Raw genomic sequence first — 24276 nt, 5'->3', positions numbered from 1 at the left:
CAGAGCGTATATAAAGCAAAGGAGCATGCAGTTAGGGACCGTCTTAATATAGGTGTCTTCTTTCTGTTAAACAGTCACATTTAAAGGGAATTGCCACCTGTCATAAATGTCATTAAAAACAAACAAAAAAGATAATTGTGGTATAAAATCATATCATGTTTCTTTGAAGCCTGATCATCTGTTGTGCTAATCACTATCAGAAAAGATAGATAAAAAGCAGCATTGATGTGTATTGACATTTTGTTCACTATAGATCCTTCTCTGTATTATACGTAATATAATAATAATAATTATTATTATTACTATTATTATTAGTAGTAGTAGCGGTGGTGATGGTATTAGTATAAGTATTATTAGTATATTAGCAGTAGTATTATTATTAGCAGCAGTATTAATAGTAGCGATACAGTTTTATGGTTATGTGCGTTTTTCCGCGGACTGGTAACACGCGGACGGCCCCTGAGCGCTTATTCGCCTTGCAAGTGGGCAGAGCGGACACAGAGGCTCGTGCGCTGTGCCCAGAATCTCTCTGGTATATTCAACATAACGACGTCTCCGCACGCTCAATGTGGGGTCTCAAGCCTTAAAACCATCTCGTAGCATCACGGCGGGCTGCCGACAGAAACCACTGCAAAGGTGAGACCCGTCTTTCCCCACAGCAACGGCTTCGGGGCTCGCTTTCTGCCCCGTAGTTAGGGTTATATCGCTGGAAGAAGAGGCGCAGTGTTTTGCCTTGTGTGCTCGGGAGTGGGCGACTTGTCATTGCGGCTGTTTTGTTGTGAAATGTGTGGTGGTCGTAGCTAGGAAGCTAGACAGCTAGGCATCTCCCTATTCCAAAGCAAAGCTAGGATAGCCTAATAGCTGGCACGAAAGGCAGCTGGATGTGTAAAAGGCGAGCCCAGTGGTGGGTAACAGAGCTGAATAGCTAACGTGAACGCTAGCTGATTTTTCGAGCCAGTTGGGGAGTCAGGACGTTAATCGCCGCAGCGAGCAGGGGGTCCCATTGTTATTACACTGCCGGTTTAGCTAGCTTATAACTAAAACTACAGTAACGCGGTGTTACAGTGAAGGCGGCGATGGCTGCTCTTTTTGCCCGAATGGCATCACTACGGAGAACAGGCTGTTCAGGAATAACAAAAAGCCCAACTCTCAGGTCATTGTAACATGTCTCGGTCAAGGACAGTTTATTTAAGCAGCCTCGGAGCAGCTGTCTGCACTTCACCAGGAGAGCTCCGTGTTGTTTCACTCCACGGAGCTGTTAACCGGACAAAGGTGAGTCGTTAACATTCCGCGGTGTGTGGCTGACAGACGACCTTGTTCTTCTCGCACTGTGTTGCACTTCCTCGTGTTTTTTAAGAGCACTTTCTTAACTCGGTGAAACAGTAACCAGGCATTCCAGCTTGTTAGACACGAGCGAGGGAGACGCGTCTGCTCCGAGGTGATGTTGCGTTTTGGTGACACAGGCTGATATAGCAGGCTGTGGAAGTTAATCGTGTTAATTCTTGCCCCGTGGGCGTTTTTGATCAGCTGCCCGGAAAAGGACCGGTGTTTGAAAATGAAAGGAAATGCCTGGAAAAAATACCAGGGCAGGCAAAGCTGGTCATACCTGGTAACAAGGACATACAGAGAGTGAGAGATTCTTTGTGTGCTCATTGCTCAAGCACTCAGCTCGCCAGAGCAGGCCACTCATTTCAGCGTGCACCCATTAGTAGCCTCATGTAATCAGGTTATGACACACTGATTTGATCATATGAAATGCATCCTGCTTTATTATCATGCAGGCCCCAAATGTGATTGTATTGTCTACACAAAGGATGTAAAGATGTCTTTAAACATGTGTGGTGGTAAAAGTTTGGCGGTTTCCCCCCAGAATGGGAGGAAATCCTGTATTATTAGACGCGACCCAGCAAAACCTCACCTCCTTCCTGCTTATGATCTCGACTGTACGCTGTGAGCTAATGCTGGGAGTAGTGTCCATCCAGAGGTGAGCCACTGACTGCCCTCTGGCTTTATAAAGAGCTCTTTGAGTTGCTTTTTTTTGCTGCTGGAGCCTTTGGGATTATAAATCCTGAGGAAAAGGAGCTTTGCTTCAGTGGCATGCTTCACTGGCAAGAAATCGTTGGAGAGTGCGTGTGTGCAAGTGTGAGGGGAGGGTGTGCTCTGGTGGGCTCCAGTGGAAAGCCAGCAGAAGCAGCAGAGGGGTGAGGAAGGAGGGACTGAAGATGGAGGGATTGAGGCACTGTGGTGATGATGGAAACCACACAGGGAAAATAGAACACTTGGCTTTTCTGTGATTAAAAGGCTCCTGTTTCTCTTAGGACAAACACACCTGTGTTTCTGCTGTGTGCCAGCTTTCTGGCTACTGATCGCTGAGCTAAAAAAATCAGTATGGTAAAAGCCAGCGATTTCTGAAAGTTATCAGATTTCCAATGGGGCTGCACTGTTATATCGGCCAGTATTGGCTTTGTTAATTGATATCCGTATCTAAGCAAACAATGTGTGGCAGTGGCCAGCATTTATTTGTTGTGTCACATTGGTTTTCAGTGTTTCCAAAAATCCAGAGATCTCTGAAAGTGATTGGATTTACAACAGGGATGTACCAATATCCAGGATCGTTTTTGGCTGCTTGTGGCCCTTTTGACTGACATCGGTCAATGTTCAGTTAAGCTGTCAATAGACAAAATTGAAGTATTTCCATATATTTCAGTAAGACTTGAAAGCAATACATTTGTAGTAGGTTGCACCAATATACCCTGCATATATTCATATTGGTTGATGGCTCTGTGGTTGACTGACATCAGTTAATCACAAACACGGTATGAAAGATGGACCTAACTTCCAGGTTGGAAAAATAAAGCCAGCATGGAAGTGCCTTAAGCCTGAATTGTATTTGAAGGCCACCAGATGGCGATAGCAATTATTATTATTTGTAAATAATAGAAACCATCCATCCATTCGCTTCCGCTTATCCTTTTCAGGGTCGCTGGAGCCTATCCCAGCTGTCATAGGGCGAAAGGCGGGGTACACCCTGGACAGGTTGCCAGTCTGTCGCAGGGCTAACACACAGGGACAGACAACCATTCACACTCACACCTAGTGGCAATTTGGATTATCCAATTAACCTATCCTCACAAGCTGCATGTCTTTGGACAGTGGGAGGAAGCCGGAGTACCCGGAGAGAACCCACGCAAACACGGAGAGAACATGCAAACTCCACACAGAAAGACCCCGGCCTGATGGTAGAATTGAACTCAGGACCTTCTTGCTGTGCGGCAACAGTGCTAACCACCGTGCTAATAGAAACCTTGTCTATAAATTTCTTTGTTGCACTTTGTTGCATAGTTCAATGGCTACAAAGGTCGGGGCCACTTTGCATTGCTAATTGTTATTTACCAGTCACTGAGCTCATCAACTTTCTCTAGTCTCTTATCTCCTTTCCTCGGAACAAATGCGGCAATAATAAAACTGAAAATAGAAAAAAGAAAAAGAAAATTGGCATGGGCTGTTGGTCATATTGTTATGTTGTTTCGTTGTATTAGTATTGGCCCAGAATTTTGCGATCCCTAATTTCCAATTGTATTAAATGACATTTTCATATTATATTATCAGCTTTTTTGCTATTTCCTCTCTGAACTGGTTCTTTCCCACAGTGCAGTCACTTCTTTACAGGTGGTGAAAGGGCTGGTGTAAGCTCTGCTGATTCATAACCCTCCCCTGTTTTGTCAAACCTGGAATTATAAAAGTAGTGCACCATGGTCCAGAGAATCTGGTTTTACCTGTCTGCCAACATAAATGTCACTGCTGGAGCTTTAATGAGAGGAAGGGAGGACATTTTGCCACTTGTGACATCTTTAAAGGGTTTTAGAGGATTTGGCCGTGCATTAAGAGTGAAGAGCAGAAAAAGGATTAGTTTTATGTTGGGGAAAGTGAAGTGTTACGGTTTAGAGCTTTAATGTAGTCAGTGAAAGTCGGTACAGGCGTGTTAGTGTATGTATGTCATGCTGGAACATTGCCCTTAAATGCTGCACTTGATTTATAGAACAGCTAAGTCAGCTGAGGATAATTTGCCCATGTGTAAAATTTAAGGTGTGTGTTTCCATGTTTTTCTCACTTTAATGTTTTCGTGTGCCATGTTTTTGTAATCATTAACAACAACAAAAAAGCTTGTATGCATCACGAACAGGAAGAAGGAAGAGCTTTGTGTAGCTTCAGCACCCCACCTGTGGTTACCATACATGCAGGTCATGTTGTGGCCTGTTGAACCTGTCCTTCCTGGTCTGTAGTGCCTGAGCTGCAAAGGCTCAGGCCCACAAAGAGCAGTTCCTGTAAAGTCAGCCCTGCAGGTTCTGGGTATTCACAGGTCGAGTTTGGGTTCTGGCATCATCTTTCTGCTGCTGTGTTTACCACGTACTTGTGGTGTTAGTGTTTTTTTTTTTCAGGTATTGTTAAACAATACTAGGGTTCGATGTAACCGCTGTCTCTATAGCCAAAAGTCTGTCGGGCAAGTTGATTGGTCGGCTGCTGGCTTGTTTGGGCCAGCAACAGTGTTTCCACCAAGCGCAGATATGACTTCACCTTTTTTGTTGTTGGTGATGTGGGGCTGGACACAGAGAACAATTACTAAAAGAACATATGCAATGACTGTAAAATATATTTAGAGACACAGAGTACGCACACAAAGTATTGCCAGATTTAGCCCAGTCAGCCTCCATTTTTGACATCGCAACAACAGCTAAGATGGTGCTGTTATGGTTTATGATGCAGCAAAAATGCACAACAAGGTAACCCAGGTGTTTCCTGACCATGTTTCCTCACATACAAGGTCTTGAATAATCAGGCACCATCTTATCTTAAAGACTTCATACTACTGTATCACCCCAGTAGTGCACTGGGAGCACTCTCAGACTGCTGGTTAATTTGTCGTTTCTAGGATATTTAGAAGAAGAATGGGAGACGGAGCCTTCATCTTTCATGCCCCTCTTTGGATTCGGGATACAGACAGCCTCTTGGTCAGCCAAGCCACTGAAGAGATTTTTAATCTCAAGAGTTTCACTTCTTCGTTAAATAAAGTAAATAAATAAAACAGCCAAACTGGGTTTCTGCTGGGTTTTGCCACCGTATTACTACCATCCTGCTGATCTTAATTACTCTGACTTTTTTCCTCCTCTTTTTAAGCACATCTGTGGCTCACCACCTACTTCTTTTCCTTAAGTCTGTGTGAGAGCCACTGTGTTCCCTTTTGGGAGGCCAGTCTGATTCTCAGTCTCAGCTGACGGTCCTCCCAGCCGTCCATGCTGCCTATGATCACAGTTGATTGGATTTAGACTTCTGTGCTGGACCTAGATTTCTCAGTGTGGAGATAAAGGTTTAAGGTCAGGCACACTGTTCAAAGCTCTGAATAAATATGGCTGAGGGAGCTGTCACCAAGCTCGATCCCTTCCTGTAAAGATAACCCGATGGTGCTTAACGGCACTCTGGTGTTTCTTTTCAAACATTTTCTTGTTATTCAGCATTTCGTCTGTATCTTTATTGAATTCAAATTGTGTGTCATATTAGCAGATTGTGTAATTGTATCCATCGGTATCAACATCTTTGGCGATACCAATGGCTTGTTTTGTCTGATTAACAGAAAAATCCAAATATGTCTTATTTGTAAAGATGGAAAAGAGTGAAGAGCGGTACATGCTGACATAAGTAAGAACTCCAGCTTCTTCTGACAATCCACAGACATGCATGGATTAGGTAAAGTTGGTATTGTAAATTGGCCGTAGGTGTTCGCTGCAACCCCTGAATTGGATAAGTGGAAGAAAATGGGTGGATGGGAAATGATGGGTCAGCGGTGGTAGTGCTGGTAGACGAGCAGTTCGCCGGTAGCTACGGGCTGCCTGTCTGCTTACAGAGAGTGCTTGTCTGTTCTGTCTGGTCAACATGATGTCAGCTGATAAAAATGTTACACCTGGAACTCGTCTGTTTACAGCACCAACAAAATAAAGTACTGACAGTGTGGGTCGTTGTTACTGACAGACTGTTGTTTCATCTGGCTGAAAATAACGGGGTGTCTATAGAAGACCAGCAGTTTGAGAGGACTACTCAAGCTAAAGCCACGTTCGTAATGACTAGCTACCCCTGGCGGAGGTCAGGTGGGGCTTCTGTGCACACAGCCAAAGACGTGTTCTTGAGATGACCATAGTTGGGATACCTGCTCTCACTGTCATTGTACTCTTTACAGAGAGTAGGAAAAAACTGTCTGAGCTCATTATTTAAAACAGTTTCCAAGGTAAATATGAATATTCACTACGGTAACTTATTAGTGTGAATGCTTGAAAAGCATTCACAGTATTGTTATTCGAATCTTTATTATTATTAGTGTGAATGCTTGAAAAGCATTCACAGTATTGTTCTTCTAATCTTTATTATTAGTGTGAATGCTTGAAAAGCATTCACAGTATTGTTCTTCTAATCTTTATTATTATTATTATATTTTATCTATTCCGTACGTTTTTTGTAATCCTACTCCTTCAAAACCGTTCAACTTAGAAAAACCATTCAAACACCGTTAGATTCCTATTCTTTTGGACAACACTGCTTCTATTTTTCTCATTTTTAACATTTATATTTTTAATTTTATTCAACTTTATTCAACAAAAATTTATAATGTATTTCAATGGGGAGACCCTTCAAATCCTCATTCAACTTACTCATTTTTAAACTCTTACTACTTCCACATACATTGACATAGAGCCACCATTCAAACTTTAAAACGAAGACAAGACATTCAACTATTCAACTTGTATTTATCTTTTCAATATCTATTATACTTTTTCTTCAGTTCCAGTTTAAGTTTCATGATGTTTTTTCACCCGTTTCAGAGTTTATAATGGGTGTGTATGGGACGGAATGTTGGGGCTAGAGTGAGAGAGCTCAACTGCTAGAGTGAGAGGAGCAAAAAAATTAATCTTAAAATATTTTTTAAAACTGCTGCTGTGTCCACAGCGTTTGCTCTACAGCCACCATTTTACCCTCAAAACGTAGCCATCGCTGTCCTCTTTCATCCAATGTGTTTACTATTGTCCTAGGTGTTATGGTTCTTTCATAAATGTCACCAATGCACAGCCTCCTCCCTCCAACTCTTCCATAGACTCTAATGTTAAAATGGCTCAGAAGGTTCTTTTGAAAATCAGAAGAGCATGGTGTCTTTCCACTGTCACCACGTCCATATAATAAACTCCACAGGCATGAAAACTGAGAATTCAGTAGACTAGACATTGCTGTCGCTCACGGTGAAAGAATTTCGTCAATACGACTTGTACTTTTCATATGGGAACGATTTGTTTCGGCCTGACTTTTCTGTTCATTTTAAGCAGCAAAAGTGAGGTGCATGTCTGTGTCCGTGTGTATGGAGCCATTGGGTGCGGTCACTATAGCAACCAGGCTCACACCTGCCTGCTTAACGAGCTCTGCCTGCCACTGTACCAAGATTCATCTTTAGCACTTCTCTTTCAACTGCTGCTTTGTCCACAGTGTCACAGCCATCATTTTACCCTCAAAACGTCGCCATCGTTGTTCTTTTTCCAACATCTTGTCTTTCAAAGCTCAGAGATGTAAACTTTTTAAACTGTGTGGGTCCAAGTGGAGGGATCACATTTTAGTCATTCAGTGATTCAAAGAATATGACCTTTTAATATTCTTTCAGATGTTTTCTGACTCTAAATGTTCTTTTCTCATTTCTTAGGTTTTTCTAATTTACAATTAAAACATTTTCAGCTTTTTTCCAACATTTTCTTCTGTGTAACCTTCAGCTTTTAGCAGTTCAGCACCTTTGTTTTCAGGTTAAATTTGGTTTTTTTTTGTTGTTTTTTTTAAATTTCATTTAATATTTTTAACTCAAAATTCAGCAATTAATTCATTTCAGTGCATACATTCAGATTCAAGCATTCACACTGCAGTTTCTTCAGAAAATGCACTTTCTAGTTATTATATTTTATCTATTCCGTACGTTTTTTGTACTCCTACTCCTTCAAAACCGTTCAACTTAGAAAAACCATTCAAACATCGTTAGATTCCTATTATTTTGGACATGACTGCTTCTATTTTTCTCATTTTTAACATTTATATTTTTAATTTTATTCAACTTTATTCAACAAAAATTTCCCATGTATTTCAATGGGGAGACCCTTCAAATTCTCATTCAACTTACTCATTTTTAAACTCTTACTACTTCCACATACATTGACATAGAGCCACCATTCAAACTTTAAAACGAAGACAAGACATTCAACTATTCAACTTGTATTTATCTTTTCAATATCTATTATACTTTTTCTTCAGTTCCAGTTTAAGTTTCATGATGTTTTTTCAGCCGTTTCAGAGTTTATAATGGGTGTGTATGGGACGGAATGTTGGGGCTAGAGTGAGGCAGCTCAACTGCTAGAGTGAGAGGAGCAAAAAAATTAATCTTAAAATCTTTTTTAAAACTGCTGCTGTGTCCGCAGCGTTTGCTCTACAGGTATGATTTTACCCTCAAAACGTAGCCATGGCTGTCCTCTTTCATCCAATGTGTTTACTATTGTCCTAGGTGTTACGGTTCTCTCATAAATGTCACCAATGCACAGCCTCCTCCTTCCAACTCTTCCATAGACTCTAATGTTAAAATGGCTCAGAAGGTTCGTTTGAAAATCAGAAGAGCATGGTGTCTTTACACTGTCACCACGTCCATATAATAAACTCCACAGGCATGAAAACTGAGAATTAGGTAGACTAGACATTGCTGTCGCTCACGGTGAAAGAATTTCGTCAATACGACTTTTACTTTTCATTTGGGAGCGATTTGTTTCGGCCTGACTTTTCTGTTCATTTTAAGCAGCAAAAGTGAGGTGCATGTCTGTGTACGTGTGTATGGAGCCCTTGGGTGCAGTCACTATAGCAACCAGGCTCACACCTGCCTGCTTAACGAGCTCTCTCTCTCACTCTGCCAAGATTCATCTTAAACACTTCTCTTTCAACTGCTGCTGTGTCCACAGTGTTAAAGCCATCATTTTACCCTCAAAACGTCGCCATCGTTGTTCTTTTTCCAACATCTTGTCTTTCAAAGCTCAGAGATGTAAACTTTTTAAACTGTGTGGGTCCAAGTGGAGGGATCACATTTTAGTCATTCAGTGATTCAAAGAATATGACCTTTTAATATTCTTTCAGATGTTTTCTGACTCTAAATGTTCTTTTCTCATTTCTTAGGTTTTTCTAATTTACAATTAAAACATTTTCAGCTTTTTTCCAACTTCTTCTTCTGTGTAACCTTCAGCTTTTAGCAGTTCAGCACTGTTGTTTTCAGGTTAAATTCGGGTTTTTTTTTTTATCTCATTCAAAATTTTTAACTTAAATTCAGTAATTATTTCATTTCAATGCATACATTCAGATTCAAGCATTCACACTGCAGTTTCTTCAGAAAATGCACTTTCTAGTTATTATATTTTATCTATTCCGTACGTTTTTTGTACTCCTACTCCTTCAAAACCGTTCAACTTAGAAAAACCATTCAAACACCATTAGATTCCTATTCTTTTGGACATGACTGCTTCTACTTTTCTCATTTTTAACATTTATATTTTTAATTTTATTCAACTTTATTCAACAAAAATTTCCCATGTATTTCAATGGGGAGACCCTTCAAATTCTCATTCAACTTACTCATTTTTAAACTCTTACTACTTCCACATACATTGACATAGAGCCACCATTCAAACTTTAAAACGAAGACAAGACATTCAACTATTCAACTTGTATTTATCTTTTCAATATCTATTATACTTTTTCTTCAGTTCCAGTTTAAGTTTCATGATGTTTTTTCACCCGTTTCAGAGTTTATAATGGGTGTGTATGGGACGGAATGTTGGGGCTAGAGTGAGGCAGCTCAACTGCTAGAGTGAGAGGAGCAAAAAAATTAATCTTAAAATCTTTTTTAAAACTGCTGCTGTGTCCACAGCGTTTGCTCTACAGCCACCATTTTACCCTCAAAACGTAGCCATCGCTGTCCTCTTTCATCCAATGTGTTTACTATTGTCCTAGGTGTTATGGTTCTTTCGTAAATGTCACCAATGCACAGCCTCCTCCCTCCAACTCTTCCATAGACTCTAATGTTAAAATGGCTCAGAAGGTTCGTTTGAAAATCAGAAGAGCATGGTGTCTTTCCACTGTCACCACGTCCATATAATAAACTCCACAGGCATGAAAACTGAGAATTCAGTAGACTAGACATTGCTGTCACTCACGGTGAAAGAATTTTGTCAATACGACCTATACTTTTCATTTGGGAACGATTTGTTTGGGCCTGACTTTTCTGTTCATTTTAAGCAGCAAAAGTGAGGCGCATGTCTGTGTACGTGTGTATGGAGCCATTGGGTGCGGTCACTATAGCAACCAGGCTCACACCTGCCTGCTTAACGAGCTCTGCCTGCCACTGTACCAAGATTCATCTTAAGCACTTCTCTTTCAACTGCTGCTGTGTCCACAGTGTTACAGCCATCATTTTACCCTCAAATTGTCGCCATTATTGTTCTCTTTCCAACACCGTATCTTTCAAAGCTCAGGCATTTAAACTTTTTAAACTGTGTGGATCAAAGTGGAGGGATCACATTTTAGTCATTCAGTGATTCAAAGAATATGACCTTTTAATATTCAGTCAGATGTTTTCTGACTCTAAATGTTCTTTTCTCATTTCTTAGGGTTTTCTAATTTACATTTAAAACATTTTCAGTTTTTTTCCAACTCCTTCTTCTGTGTAACCTTCAGCTTTTAGCAGTTCAGCACCTTTGTTTTCAGGTTAAATTCGTTTTTTTTTTTGTTTTTTTTTATCTCATTCAATATTTTTAACTCAAAATTCAGCAATTAATTCATTTCAGTGCATACATTCAGATTCAAGCATTCACACTGCAGTTTCTTCAGAAAATGCACTTTCTAGTTACATTTAAATATAATATATCAGAAGATAATGAAAAGCATAAACAGCTAATTTAAACTGAGCAAAAGAAATGTATCTAATTAGCATTTTTATTATTCACTTCTACAGTTTAGTCACTCATTCATGTGTAAATATGCAGATTAGAATAGGCCTACATTGCTGAAATTACTCATTGCACTTAGCTAGTAAATATGTGACTAATATCTTATTGTATATGTAGGTATGGGTAAATAATATTTCAAGCAATACTGAAAATAAAACAATGGAGATGGTTGTGTTCACACATCTTATCAGCAGATCCACTGGAAGCTCAATCAAATATGGAAAAATAATCACTTTCTCTTTTCTCTCTACTTCTATGGTGGCCTCACTGTCACCATCTCAAGCCTGTTGAAGTTTTGTCTTATTAAATCTGATCCTTGTTTATTCATGAAGGTGGGTTTTTTCTTCTAAAGAAAAAAAAGTGACTGAATGGAGATCTCATTAACATTGATCTGGGTGCCTAGATAAACTTCCCGCCCGACTCCCAAGCCCAGGATTGGCTGCTGATATCTGGTTCCAAGCTGGATTCACACCAGTAAGGTGACAAAGCCGCAGCATGGTCTGTTTCTCTGGAGGGCCCATATGAATAATTAAGAGGTGGAGCTTATGTGAAGGAGTCAGTTAAGATGCAGAGTCACAGTGGTCTCCATGGTAGCAGGATCATATTATCAGGATCACGTCTCCTTTGGCCAGGTGACAGTCGAAATAGGACTGTGTTAGGCTGAGAGAGATTGGCCTGGAAGGAGGATTTTTATTTCAACTGGATCGTTTCACAACATCCGTGAGTCAAAACTTTGGTTTAGATTCATTATTTTGTGGTCAAAGTTGTGCAGCTGTTCATATTTCATTACTTTTCCATGACTGGGTCCGTGGTGTTTTTCACCCAGCTGAAACCAAATAAGGAAACTGCAGGTGGAAGTGACCCTCAGGCTGGTGCTACGTTAGGTTCCAGCAGTTCCTGGCTGCATTAGAGCTGTCAGCAATAACTACACCCCCCCCCCCCCCCCCCCCCCCCCCAAGCAAAAAACAAAACAAAGACACAGGGTCAGATCATTCAAATATTGCATTATAATCCACAAGAGAACCAAAAATCATAATAACTGCTTTGATAAGTAGTTATAGTTCAGCATAAACATGTTTATACCTTACCTACACATTAGAAGGGCTGCAGTTCCCTGTTGTGGTCTGTGGCTTTGTAATATCCTGGCTGGCAACTGGCACTGTGCATTAAATACATTCATTTGACCGACTAGCCCAACCGATACAGGCTTTTTAAACTTGATACAGATACCAATATCTCATGCCTTTAAAGGCTGATATTCTGATACATGAGCCGATATTTCTTTTGTAATGGTTTTCTTTTTTCATTCCAAACATGTTTGTTGCTAACAATGGAGCTGCGTAGTGTGTTCTGGTAGAAATGCTTTGCATTTTCAGTCGCCATTGAGGACGTTTCTCTCAAGTTGAATCTACCCCCAGTGTCTTCAAAGGGAAACTCAACAACCCCACACTGCTTGCATCAGTACTGCTTTCCCTCATTTGTTTCATTTTCACTATTGAATGTTTTTTTCTTTCAACATTTAGTTATACAATTGAATTTGGCATATTTGTTGACAGTGCTCGTCTGCAGGAAGGAAAGGCTAGAAAGTCAAAGGGACAAGAAGAGCTTCAGCTAAGTTGTGTGTGTGCAGGTTTTTCTGGAATTTCAGTTAGTTTTTAGGTGCTTAATCATAATAAACACGAACACTAATTCTGTCTTTGGACGATAGCATTAATCCTAAAAGAATGTGTATCGCAAAAGTCAGACAAAGTAAGGCTGTTGGTTGTCACCACCTGAGAGCTCTGCGGTCACCTGGATGTGAGAAGTCAAGACCCTATTTATATTCACGGGGAAAATGGATCCTTTTTCAAAGCTGATCAATAATTGATGGCTGAGGCTACATCTAGAGCATATTTCACTACTTTTTGTGCTTATGCAACAAGCTCTTAGTGTATGCTTTTTTTTCAGTTCAGTTGAATTCTCTTTATTTTAGGCCTGAAGCAATGCAGTGGAATTAATCTAGACCTCCCTGAGTCTGCTTCACCTTTATGAAACATCCCCTAAACTGCACTTTAAAGGAAGTTATTTTCAGCTCTAATCTCAGATGTGGAGGAAATGGATGGAGCCTGTATCTCGCTTTGCAGCATGTCCTGTTCATAATCGTATGAGGGCAAAGGTTATGTGATTGGGACTCCTGTGGAAGGATAGTGAAGCCAGAGATGATTGACAATAATGAGATATAATTTTTTTTACTCTTAATCCCTGTGACTTTACAGAGAATGCAGGGAAAATAAACCTCCTGGCCATGATTGCACCAGGCTAGACTGATAGCACTGATTGTAAGCAATTGTATTTGATACTGCTATGACCTAGAGCCAGTGTTGGGAAGGTTACTTTTAAAATGTATTCCATTACAGATTACAGAATACATGCCCCAAAATGTAAATGGTAAATGGCCTGTATTTATATAGCGCTTTTTACTAGTCCCTAAGGACCCCAAAGCGCTTTACATATCCAGTCATCCACCCATTCACACACACATTCACACACTGGTGATGGTAAGCTACATTGTAGCCACAGCCACCCTGGGGCGCACTGACAGAGGCGAGGCTGCCGGACACTGGCGCCACCGGGCCCTCTGACCACCACCAGTAGGCAACGGGTGAAGTGTCTTGCCCAAGGACACAACAACCGAGACTGTCCGAGCCGGGGCTCGAACCGGCAACCTTCCGATTACAAGGCGAACTCCCAACTCTTGAGCCACGATCGCCCCTCTTTTTGATACTTGTAAGGTTTAAGTTCGGGGCCATTGAAGCAGGGTTATTATAGTGAACTAGAACAAAAAGATTTTCTGAAAAGCTGAAACAAGAAAAAAACATTCTGAAAATGAACTGTAACTAAATTGAATTAAGACAAATATTGAAAATGAATCCCAAAATACAATTGAATAACAAAATGCTAAACTATAACAACTCTGGTTTGAAGTGTGTCCAAGATACATGCGGTCCAGGTTCTATTCCTCTGTTACTTAGCACTTGCTGTATATGCACATTACTAATTAAGCTTGCTAACATTAGCTGGGAACTGCCGAGCATCTCTAAATATGGCCATGGCCTCAAAAAAACATGACAGTTGACATAATGCTAACATTGAAACTTCAAGATCCGGAGTTTTGAAACCACTGGGTAAGGTAACAGTGGCTACACCTATCTTTTATTTACGGTTTTTACTCTGACAGTAAAACACACACACACACACCCTTAAGACATCTCCCTCAAAGAAAAACCTCATGGTCTGTGTTTGCCAGTGTTGTTGTTGTTGTTGTTGTTGTTGTTGTTGTTGATCACTGTCTTTTTTTAGATTATAATCTTTCCTCACGACTTGAATTTCAGCAGTGGCCTTAAGGCTATTGGACAGAATTCAATGTATGCCTTCAGATGTAGTTGGAAATTCCCCGCATATTTACAGCGATCTAATTGTTTTTATAACAGTTGCACTACTGTGGAATTGGGGAAGAAGCGCTGCACACACAGACTGAATACTGACCTGGGCAGCATTTGATGCATAGCTAGACTCGTTTCAAACATATTTAAAGTATGTAAATGTGGCTCTGACGAAGAACACTTTCTGGGGGAAAGATGCCAAACAGCAGTTCCAGTTGATGTTAACACTGTTAATCTTCAGACAGAAAGCAGAAACCTTATCAAGTAAGGGGACAGAAATTATAAAACACAATCTATATTTATGTTTGCCTAATGCGTAAATGGTCCTGGGTTTGAGACTGGGAGGAAATACTCCTCCCTCAAGGGAGCAGCCAAAAAAGGCCTCTTTCTATCGTGGGAAATCCTATTTTTATGGAAATGTGAGTTTTAGTCCTCATCCTTTTAACACAAAGTTTTAATTCCAGCTAGACAACTAGAAGTTTGCCTTGGATGCTTGTTTTCTGTCATCGGCACCATCATACTCTTAGCTGTTACAGTTCACCCTCTCTGTCGATGTGAAACTTGCTGCTATTGTTGCAGCTATGCAGAAATGCCACCACAGAAACTGCATTTGAAAGTCTAATATTAGTGCCAGGTCTACCTGGAGCACATAGGGTTAATCCACACTGCTTTAAGCTCAACAGCTGAAGCTTAAATTTCACTGCTTTTGTCCCAGCAGGATAAAGAACTTTGCCACTGCTCTGGGAGGACACTGATTTCTGTCAGAACTGAATGATTCAGTTGTTTTTATCTTTACCGTCGCCTCTTGAACCTTCAGAGTTTGATGCACTGCCATTTCTTCCAACAATGAAATGGCCATTCAGCAGGTAGTTATGTCATCATCTCAAGTTGCCACGGATCATATTTTCTGCTACCGTAGCCGGCTGTCATCACACCGAGTTTCAGTAGGCTGTTGCTGGTGAGAGCCAGGGGGCTCCCTGCCAGACTAATTAAGATCCTGAATTAGAAACCAGAAGGCAACTGAGAGGCAATATATGCACCACTGGGGGCTGAATGGTTGCATTGCTCCTTTCTCTAGGGATCACAGGACATCAGAAAGCCTCCTAACAAAGGGGTTATGGATTTCAGAGTTAAATAAGATGGATAGATGCAGGAAATCAGGTCAGACGAGAGAGCTGGCACCAACTGGGACTATGTGTGTTTTCAGAAACCGAAGCGGTTGAGTCAGTGTTCTGTGTAGGTTTTGGCTCGTGCATCTTACAGCGATGTACCACGGGGTTGTCTGAGCAGCGTTCCTTTCTGATAAACAGCCCCAAAGCTTCCCATGCTTGTCAGCGCCCAACTAGAGAGCACTGCCAGCCTTTTTTCGTGCCCTCCTCCAACAGAGTCCCGAGCAGCGAGAGACATCCGATGTTATCAGCACTGCAGATTTGCCAGCGCTGCTGCCAAAGGCTTGTCTTATGAATTCACAGTGAAGTACCGAGATTTTTCTTTCTTGCCTTTTTTTTATTGTTGTTCCCGTTATGCACACATCACAAAGCAAATTGGACTAGTAAATGTCCGAAAGACAGAATACAAAATTGGCTTAATTTCTGACAATGTCATATTTGTACAAATGTATAAAACCATTTCTGTGCACGCAAAAAGCAAAAACAGGCCTTCGTCCTAAATGACTGAACATTTATGGTGTGTCATAACCTGCAGTGAGATTCCAGCCCTGCTGGAAGCTGCTCGCAGCTGTCTCTGACCTATTTATGAAGCTGATGGATGGAAGGTGAAAAGAGCCTTTGTGTGGCTGCCTTTTGTGTTTCTTGGGAAGGTGCTGATGATTTCCTTTCGGAACTTAATTGCTGGCGTATCCAACTTTGCTGTGCTTTAGATCCAGGACGAATATTCCTCTGTAAATGTTCAACAAATTCAGTAATTCTGATATAGGCAGGAGCATGTGGTGTTGTAGTTAAGAGTATTGGGGTTTTTCAAAGTGTTGCATTCATGCAAGCGGCTGTGGTTTTGACCTGGTTAGAGCTGCTCTAAAAGGGTCTAAGAAAGACGCAGTTCAGAAGCAAGGCTGCAGAAATCCTCTCCTCACACTTACCCTCGTTTACAGCAGCAGCGGCTGAATGCAGATGACATCACATCTTTTTTCTTTTGGCTTGACTGCGTGCTGTAAAGTTTTTTTTTTGTTTGCTTGTTTTGTTTGGGGTTTTTTTTATGTTGTTGTTGCTGTGGCATAATGCTTAAAGCCAGAGGCATTTATTTAGCTTAGCAGAAATTGCCTAGAGGTCGTCAGTTAATACTTGTTGAACTATTTAACATCTCCAAAAAGTGCTGCAGGGCAGCCTCATTTTACATTATGGGCAAAAGCTTGATGGTTAAAGCCAAATTTGCTGATAATGGCGCAGTTATGTTCAGCTAGCTATAAAGCCAGGGAGTGCAGCAAATTAGAGTTGAATGTTTATGCTGATTAGCCTGGTGAGGTTTTCTCTACAAGAAGCTGATCGCACGGCAGAGAACAGAACAATGCGTTATAATCAGAAAAGGGATGTTTGTTTCGGTTTCATTCATGTGGTCAGGCATGCACGCAAATGCTGGTTAATAAGATATCTGGTAGCTGCTTGTTTACAGCACACACAGGCACCAGCATAGATTAATATTAATGATGTGTGTTTCTGATAAACGTTATTTCCTGTTGCTGTAAATAATAATCGGGGTATTCAGTACTCTCATCAAGTATATTCTGCTAAGATTAGCGCGGGAGTTGCAGGTTAAAGGTGACCTGTTATTCTTGTTATGGCTCCATTCTGTTATCTTTTCTTTAATATAACTCAGCATATGGCTTCGGTGTAGAGCTATTCAATATAACGATATATATCGGATGACGATATGAAAACGTCTATCGTTTCATCTTACGCTTTCGTTTGTTTCATGGTGTCGCAAAATAAACTGTTCACGGCAATATTTTTTCATGGTTTTGATGGTCGCTTTAGTGGCTATATTATTTCTTAAAGTTCTCCCTTTCTCTTATATTTAAAATATCTACACTACTGATGGTCAAGTGACTGTTTTTATGCATTGTCGTTAGCAACAACGACGGTAAAACCAGCGTGTGGCTCCGTCATCCGCTTGTTTATTTTCCACATAAACCTTTCACAATAAAGCTGAAGATCCTGTTGAGATTTTTTAAAATAAACTGAGATGATGGCAAACAGAAAGACCAGTCAAAACAAATCCAGGACCTTATTCCTAAACGAGGGGCTCCCTCTGTAGCATGGACATGGTTTGGTTATGAAAAGTCTGACACGGACCAGAAGATTGTACTACGGAAATTATGCAGGAAACTGGACCCCATATCAGACTCAAACACAGCAAACCTGTTCTACCACATACACAAGAATCACGTGAAAGAGTGTGGAGAGAGTTTACGGATGAGAAGCAAAGAAGAGTCGTCAGGTGCTCCAAATAAACCTTAGACTCAAACGTTAAAACAGGCTTTTCCCAGCAGCACGCCGCGTAATAAATAATCGCAAAGAAAATGGCAGCCATTACAACTTGCATCTTAAAATGTATAGTTTTAAGCATCGCTCAAAACTAGACTCCAGGTACACGACGCCCAGGAAAACACGTCACGCAAGTCGAGTTGCCCGAGATTTACAGATTTGACAGAAAATGTAAAATTTTTGTGATATATATCATTGTCGGGCTGATAAATGTCTTATATCGGGATAACAGTCTTGTAACCTGCTTAGCTCGGAGGTTCCATGCGATTTAAATCTCACAAAATGAGCGATACTACAAGCACAGCAGAAGGGCGGTTTGATGCAAGAAGCATATACAGGCTGCTGACTGGACAGATTACACGTGCTATGTGCAAACCTGCATTCCAGCTATTCATCAAGGTACGATGCCACATGTGTACAACTTCTGCTGACTGGATTTCAGTGATGGGCTTTTGATATTCTTCATCGGGCATGCTCTAAAAACTTAAAACGAGAAGAAATAGTTCTAAAAACTCTCTTTTCCTGTGACTTGAAAAGATTCAAAGTCTGTGTCCCCCAAACTCAGGTGTGAATTTATTCTGAATAGTAGACTTTTTTCTTTCTTTCTTTTTTTTTTTTTTAAACGAATATCAACAACTGAGCTTAAAAAAAAAGTGTAGTTCATTTAGTACAGCACCACAAACAGCTGCTGAAAAGGCAAGACTGTCTCAGACTGTTGGAAGTTGTAGACAATTATTAAACAACTGGTTGATTAATAATTTAAATGTTAGTGAAACCCAGGCCCCGTATTAACTGATGAATTAATTGTAGCTCAGCTTGTCTCGCCTTACTGTGTTTACCTGTACGCCTCAAACTCACGTACTGCTGTCCGACCCCACACGCAGACCAAGTCTGAGCCCCTCTCTAAACGTGTTGCGAACATGAGAGTGCAATGACAAAAAGTGAAAGGGTTTAAAATTCTGTTTGTGTTCAAGTCAAGTCAAGTCAAGTCAACTTTATTTGTCAATTCTGCCACATGTACAGGACATGCACAGAATAGAAATTGCGTTACTCTCAAACCCTAGTGATTAGAAAAATGCAAATAAAATAATTAAAAAGTAAAAATTTAAATAAATACAATACAATTTTACGTATAACAAAAAAAAGCTATGCAATATACAATATTCAAGTAAGAAGGCATAGTGGTGCAAAATAGGCAAATAGTGCAAATGGGGATTTAGTAGTGTACGGTAAGAGATAGTGTAACAACAAAGTCTTATGAGGTCCAATGCTTAAGCAGTCCAATGCTCCACAAAGTGACTGGAGCAGGCCAGTGAGTGCGTCAGAGAGTGAGTGTGTGTGTGTGTGTGTGTGACAGAGTTCAGTGAGACCGTGGTGGAGAATGGCCTGGTAAATGGCCTGTATTTATATAGCGCTTTACTAGTCCCTAAGGACCCCAAAGTGCTTTACATATCCAGTCATCCACCCATTCACACACACATTCACACACTGGTGATGGCAGCTACATTGTAGCCACAGCCACCCTGGGGCGCACTGACAGAGGCGAGGCTGCCGGACACTGGCGCCACCGGGCCCTCTGACCACCACCAGTAGGCAACGGGTGAAGTGTCTTGCCCAAGGACACAACGACCGAGACTGTCCAAGCCGGGGCTCGAACCGGCAACCTTCCGATTACAAGGTGAACTCCTAACTCTTGAGCCACGATCGGGGGAGAGGGGAGAGGGGGGCAGAATCGGGAGGGAGTTTAGCTTCCTGACAGCCTGATGGATGAAGCTGTCCTTCAGTCTGCTGGTCCTGGCCTGGAGACTCCGCAGTCTCCTCCCTGACGGCAGCAGCTTGAAGAAGCTTTGCATTGGGTGCGTGGGATCAGTCGCTATGCAAAGGGCTTTTTTAGTGAGACGGGTGCTGTAAATGTCCTGGAGGGACATCACCTGTCAGTGAGGAAGATAAATTGTAAGCTATTCAAATGTTTTTATTTCAGGGACAGTATACACCCTTTTGCTTAAACATTCACACAGCAACATCAGTCACACACGATACTATCTGGATTAAACAAGACTGCTTCTGTTTCAAGAGTCGCAGAAGCATTAAAGTCATTTCTTTGTCTTCTTTTTTCCTTTTTTTTCTGTTGTTTTGTTTTTTTTTACTAGTCGAATTTGGTGTGTTACCATGCCACGTTAAATGAGCCTCCACACACTGAGCACAGCAGCCTTCAGCTGGGTGTGCTCCGGCTCCGTTGTGTGTGGCCTGCTGCAGTTAGAAACAGGTTGATCTTCTCAAACTAATAGTGGAGGAGAAGTACGCTTCACTAACATTAAGCACCTCCACCCAGTTACTCATTTTCAAGAATTTGTTCAACTAAATTGCATGCCTTAAACTTCATAGTTACCTCAAAACTCCAGGACGTTACTGAAACAACTGAAGTGGTCTGTTACTTGAATCAACTACAAATATTTAACTGAATAGGAGTTGCGGTGCACAAAAAAACAAATGTTGTGTTGTTGCATCATTTTTCACTAAGTTTTTAACTTTAACAAATAACAGGACATTGGCCATTTTCTCGTTTTCATCTCCACAGTTTTGCTCATTATCTGCTTTAATCTTTTCGCTGCTAATACCGAGGCTCATACTGAGGCTGCTGGCTCTGAGCTCAGGATAGGTTTAGCTAACACTTTAGCTACTTTGCCTTTTGTTGGCTTTTTTAAAATCTTCATGTTTATCTGGGTGAGGGTGATTGAAGTAGTTTTGTTGTTTACTTTGGTAAACTTTGCATCTTCACTTACAGTGAAGTATTTCCATGCTAGTTACATATGGGCATGTGGCTGAGTGTGTGTATGTTGTGCATGCTTGTAATAGGACCCCACCTCAGTTTACTGTAAGTTATATCTCAAACTGCCAAACCTCTCTTGGTTATCAGTGTTTTAAATTAATCATGGTCATGTGGGATTGGGGTAGGGAAGGCAACTCCCTTGTTATCTGAGTTTAGCAAAGCAACTACCTAACTCCTGATCTCTCCTTCCTCTCTGTTTGTGTTTTCTGCAGCAGGTTGGACTCTGCCCCCTGAGATGTTACTGAGCGGTGAGGATGGATCAAAGAAGGAAATCATGACGGTGACGAGCTGCATGCCACCCTCCAAAAACTGCCGGAGTCGCTCCAACTGACACAGATATGCCTCGCCTGCCCTCCTGATTCCTCTTGCCCAACTCTTTATCTTTCCCCCTGTCCAGTCAAAGTCAGTCCAGCTCTTCCAAGTCTCTGTCCTGTCAGCATGGCTACACCTTTCCTGTGGAAACTGTCCTCTCAGAAGCTGGGCTTCTTCCTGGTCAGCTTCGGCTTCATCTGGGGCATGATGCTGCTGCATTTCACCATCCAGCAGCGAGCCAGCCACGAGAACAGTGCCGTGCTGCGTCAGCAGATCCTCGACCTTAGCAAGCGCTACATCAAAGCACTGGCTGAGGAGAACCAAAGTGTCATGGATGGTCCGTATGTTGGAACCATGACGGCTTACGGTGAGTAGTCGACTCGCTGACATGGCTGCTCTGATTTTAGCAAACAAGAGCAATCTTTCTACCTTTACTACAGAATCTTTGTCGCCAAATGTGCTCTTCAGCAAGGCCAGGATGCCATGTCTCAATCAGTCACAAAATAGTTTGACACATGCTTCCAGAGCTGAACATTTCTGGGACATACCTGACAGTGCATGTCATCAATCAGTGTTTGACCTCTGGAGTATGAATCTCTGTGAGACTGCTGTGATTTGCAAGTAGTCTGGGGCACTTAGTGCTCACAAGTGGTGGGCCTGTACTTGGCATTATACACACCCTTATTAAAGCAGCTTCCTTGCTTAGACCACGGAGTATTTGCAGAAGTGCAAATGCATATGAAACAGATCGTTTCCTGGTGCGTGGTATGTAAGAGCTGAAGAAAATCATTTGACCTGATTCTCTTGATAGTGCCCCCCATCTCCATCTTACTGATATCGCTCTCCAGGTTTAAGGTTGGGTATGGTTGGTTATTTTAGTGCTGTAAATGTGTCACTTTAAGTGTAAAAGGCCAGATACATGTACATGTTTAAGTGTGAAGCATAGCAAAATTCAAGACAGTTATTTTAGGCTGTTGGCCTCTGTTTCCACATCTTCTTTAAATTGGATGGAATAGTTCCACTTGTCTGCCTCCTGAACAGGTGCAGCATCGGCTCTATTTTTTAAAAAAAATGTTCGGGAGCTTTAACGTCAATACGGCTGCATTGGAGCATAATACTGTAATAGCACAGGTCCAGAAGAGCCATCAATAAGTTATTCATGCCATTAATAGACCTGTATGGCTCAATGGGAGGCTTCATTAGAAACCTGAGATTGGAATTGATTGTTCTCTAATGCCCAGAGAAACAACAGGATACAGTAGAGCTCCTGGAGATTAGGAACGTGAAGAAGGAGCCAGAGCGAGAAGAGAAACAAGTGCGCTGGTAGCATAGGGTGTCAAATTTCTGCTTCCCCCCCTTTTCTGACACGCATTAAACTGCTTTTGTTTATTTCATGTATTTCAAGTGCATGCAGAATGTGGAAAAAATTCAGGTCCCTACGCAAAACGTCTTCCTTTCCAAATTACTGCCAGTAATCAGGCTCTGCTTAAAACATTTAACTCAGCAGTGTCATCTGAGCTGCTTGGAGGAAATAAACTTCAACATCTGCATTATTATATTAAGTCATTATTATTGCTTGTTTGTGCTGCTTTCATTGCCCAGACTTGAAGTACATTTGCATGGGACCTATCCTCCTGTAAACTCTGTGATTTGTTTGGGGTAAAGTGGTCTGAGCCCCATCCATAGATTTATTTGTAATACATCAGCCTGTCGTTCCAGGGAACAGATTCCTGTCCAGTTTGTTTTGTTCCCTTATATGATCGATTGATTTTCACACTGCTGTAGCAGTCTGCTGACCGGCGTCCAATATCCCATCACAGTCCATTTCAAGTCCTTGATTAGATAGCCGAGCACTGGGATCCTCTGTGCTTCCTGTGTTTGGCTTGATACAATTCGTAATGAGTTTACTGGGAAACAGCGTTTCCTCCTTTACCACCCATAAATGACCCATGCCATCTTAATGCATGTGGTTTTAATACTGTAACTCCTGAAAGCTGATGTGGGCCACTTAGTTGCTTTTAATGGTCAGGATAATTTTAAGAAACCCACATGTTGAGAAGCATCTAATCAGTGAGTCCAAGCCTTTTTGTACACAGCCAGTCGCTGAAAGATTTCAGGTATTTCTTTCTCTCTGCGGGTGTTTAAAAACATCTTCAGGGTTATATTTAGATTTTTAAAAATCCTGTGCTACTATATGAACTGAATTCATCAACAGGTAAAAGTGTATTTTTAGGAAGATTGAATTAGTGGGGGAGTACTTAGAACCACTCGTAGCTGATTTCCCACATAGCAAGAAAGTCCTGGGTTCACATCATCAGCCGGCTGGGGCCTTTTGTGTGGAGATGTTCTTCGTGTGACTGCATGGGTTCTCTGTGGGTACTCCAGGTTCATCCCACAGTCCAAAAACATGCTTGTTAGATTAATTGGTGATTCTAAATTGGCCATAGGTGTGACTGTAAGCATGAATGATTGTCTGTGTCTCTGGATTGGCCTTGCATTGAACTGGCAGCTTGTTTAGGATGTAAAATACGTTTCACTGTATGAAAGCTGTGTTAGACTCGGCACCCTGTAACCTTAAATTGAATAAGTGAATGAGAAAGTGGATTTGTGAATTACATTTGAAATATATGGTTCTGATTGGTAGAAATCCCTTTAGTACAAGTATATTGAATTCCCTGTTTTGCTTCCTAACTATAATTTCTTTCAAGCTCACTTCTTCAAGCAACTTTAAAGTGGACATTGTGTTCCTGCTTTATTAAGTCTTCTGTTTTAGTTTTCAGTGTGTAAAATGTTTCAATTATATTTCAGTAGATTGCAGTCAACTGGCTTCGGTTATCTTACATCTCACACTTCAAGTGCATAACCCTAGCTACAGTGGCTGCTACAGGACAAACATGTTTTAGTTATCCAAGAGAGATCAAAACATTATAAACATGTCATACTCCATAGCGCCAGCTGGCGTGTTTCTGCTGCTGTTTGGCCTGGATCTGCCCCAGAGTCAGTCCACCGTTTACCTCAGGTGTCAATGCCAAGTGAGAATCGTCCAGCTTTATTTACTATGGAAGAAGCTTTAAAACTTAATGAAAGGAGTCTGATACAAGTTGAAAAGTTAGACAAGCTCACTTCTGATTTATGACACTGATACTCAAGTGAGTTGT

General features: G+C 41.2%; 1 protein-coding gene across 2 annotated transcripts in view; it reads left to right on the top strand.

Moving 5' to 3' along the window:
- The first annotated feature begins 487 nt into the window (after positions 1-487).
- mgat5 (alpha-1,6-mannosylglycoprotein 6-beta-N-acetylglucosaminyltransferase) overlaps positions 488-24276 on the top strand; it is a 107477-nt gene continuing 83688 nt past the window's right edge. Inside the window, exons 1-2 of one of the 2 annotated variants that reach the window (XM_014413148.3) lie at positions 488-636; positions 21022-21485. In XM_014413148.3, the coding sequence (XP_014268634.1) occupies positions 21245-21485 (241 nt within the window). In that variant the 5' untranslated portion in view covers positions 488-636; positions 21022-21244. Of the gene's footprint in view, positions 637-21018; positions 21486-24276 lie in introns of both variants that reach the window. The other variant, XM_076880774.1, reaches the window with a different exon arrangement.

Source organism: Maylandia zebra, linkage group LG23 (assembly GCF_041146795.1).
Source record: "Maylandia zebra isolate NMK-2024a linkage group LG23, Mzebra_GT3a, whole genome shotgun sequence".
Lineage (NCBI taxonomy): Eukaryota > Metazoa > Chordata > Actinopteri > Cichliformes > Cichlidae > Maylandia > Maylandia zebra.
The sequence above is the reverse complement of the archived record's forward strand: the minus strand, read 5'-3'. Positions and strand labels throughout refer to the sequence as shown.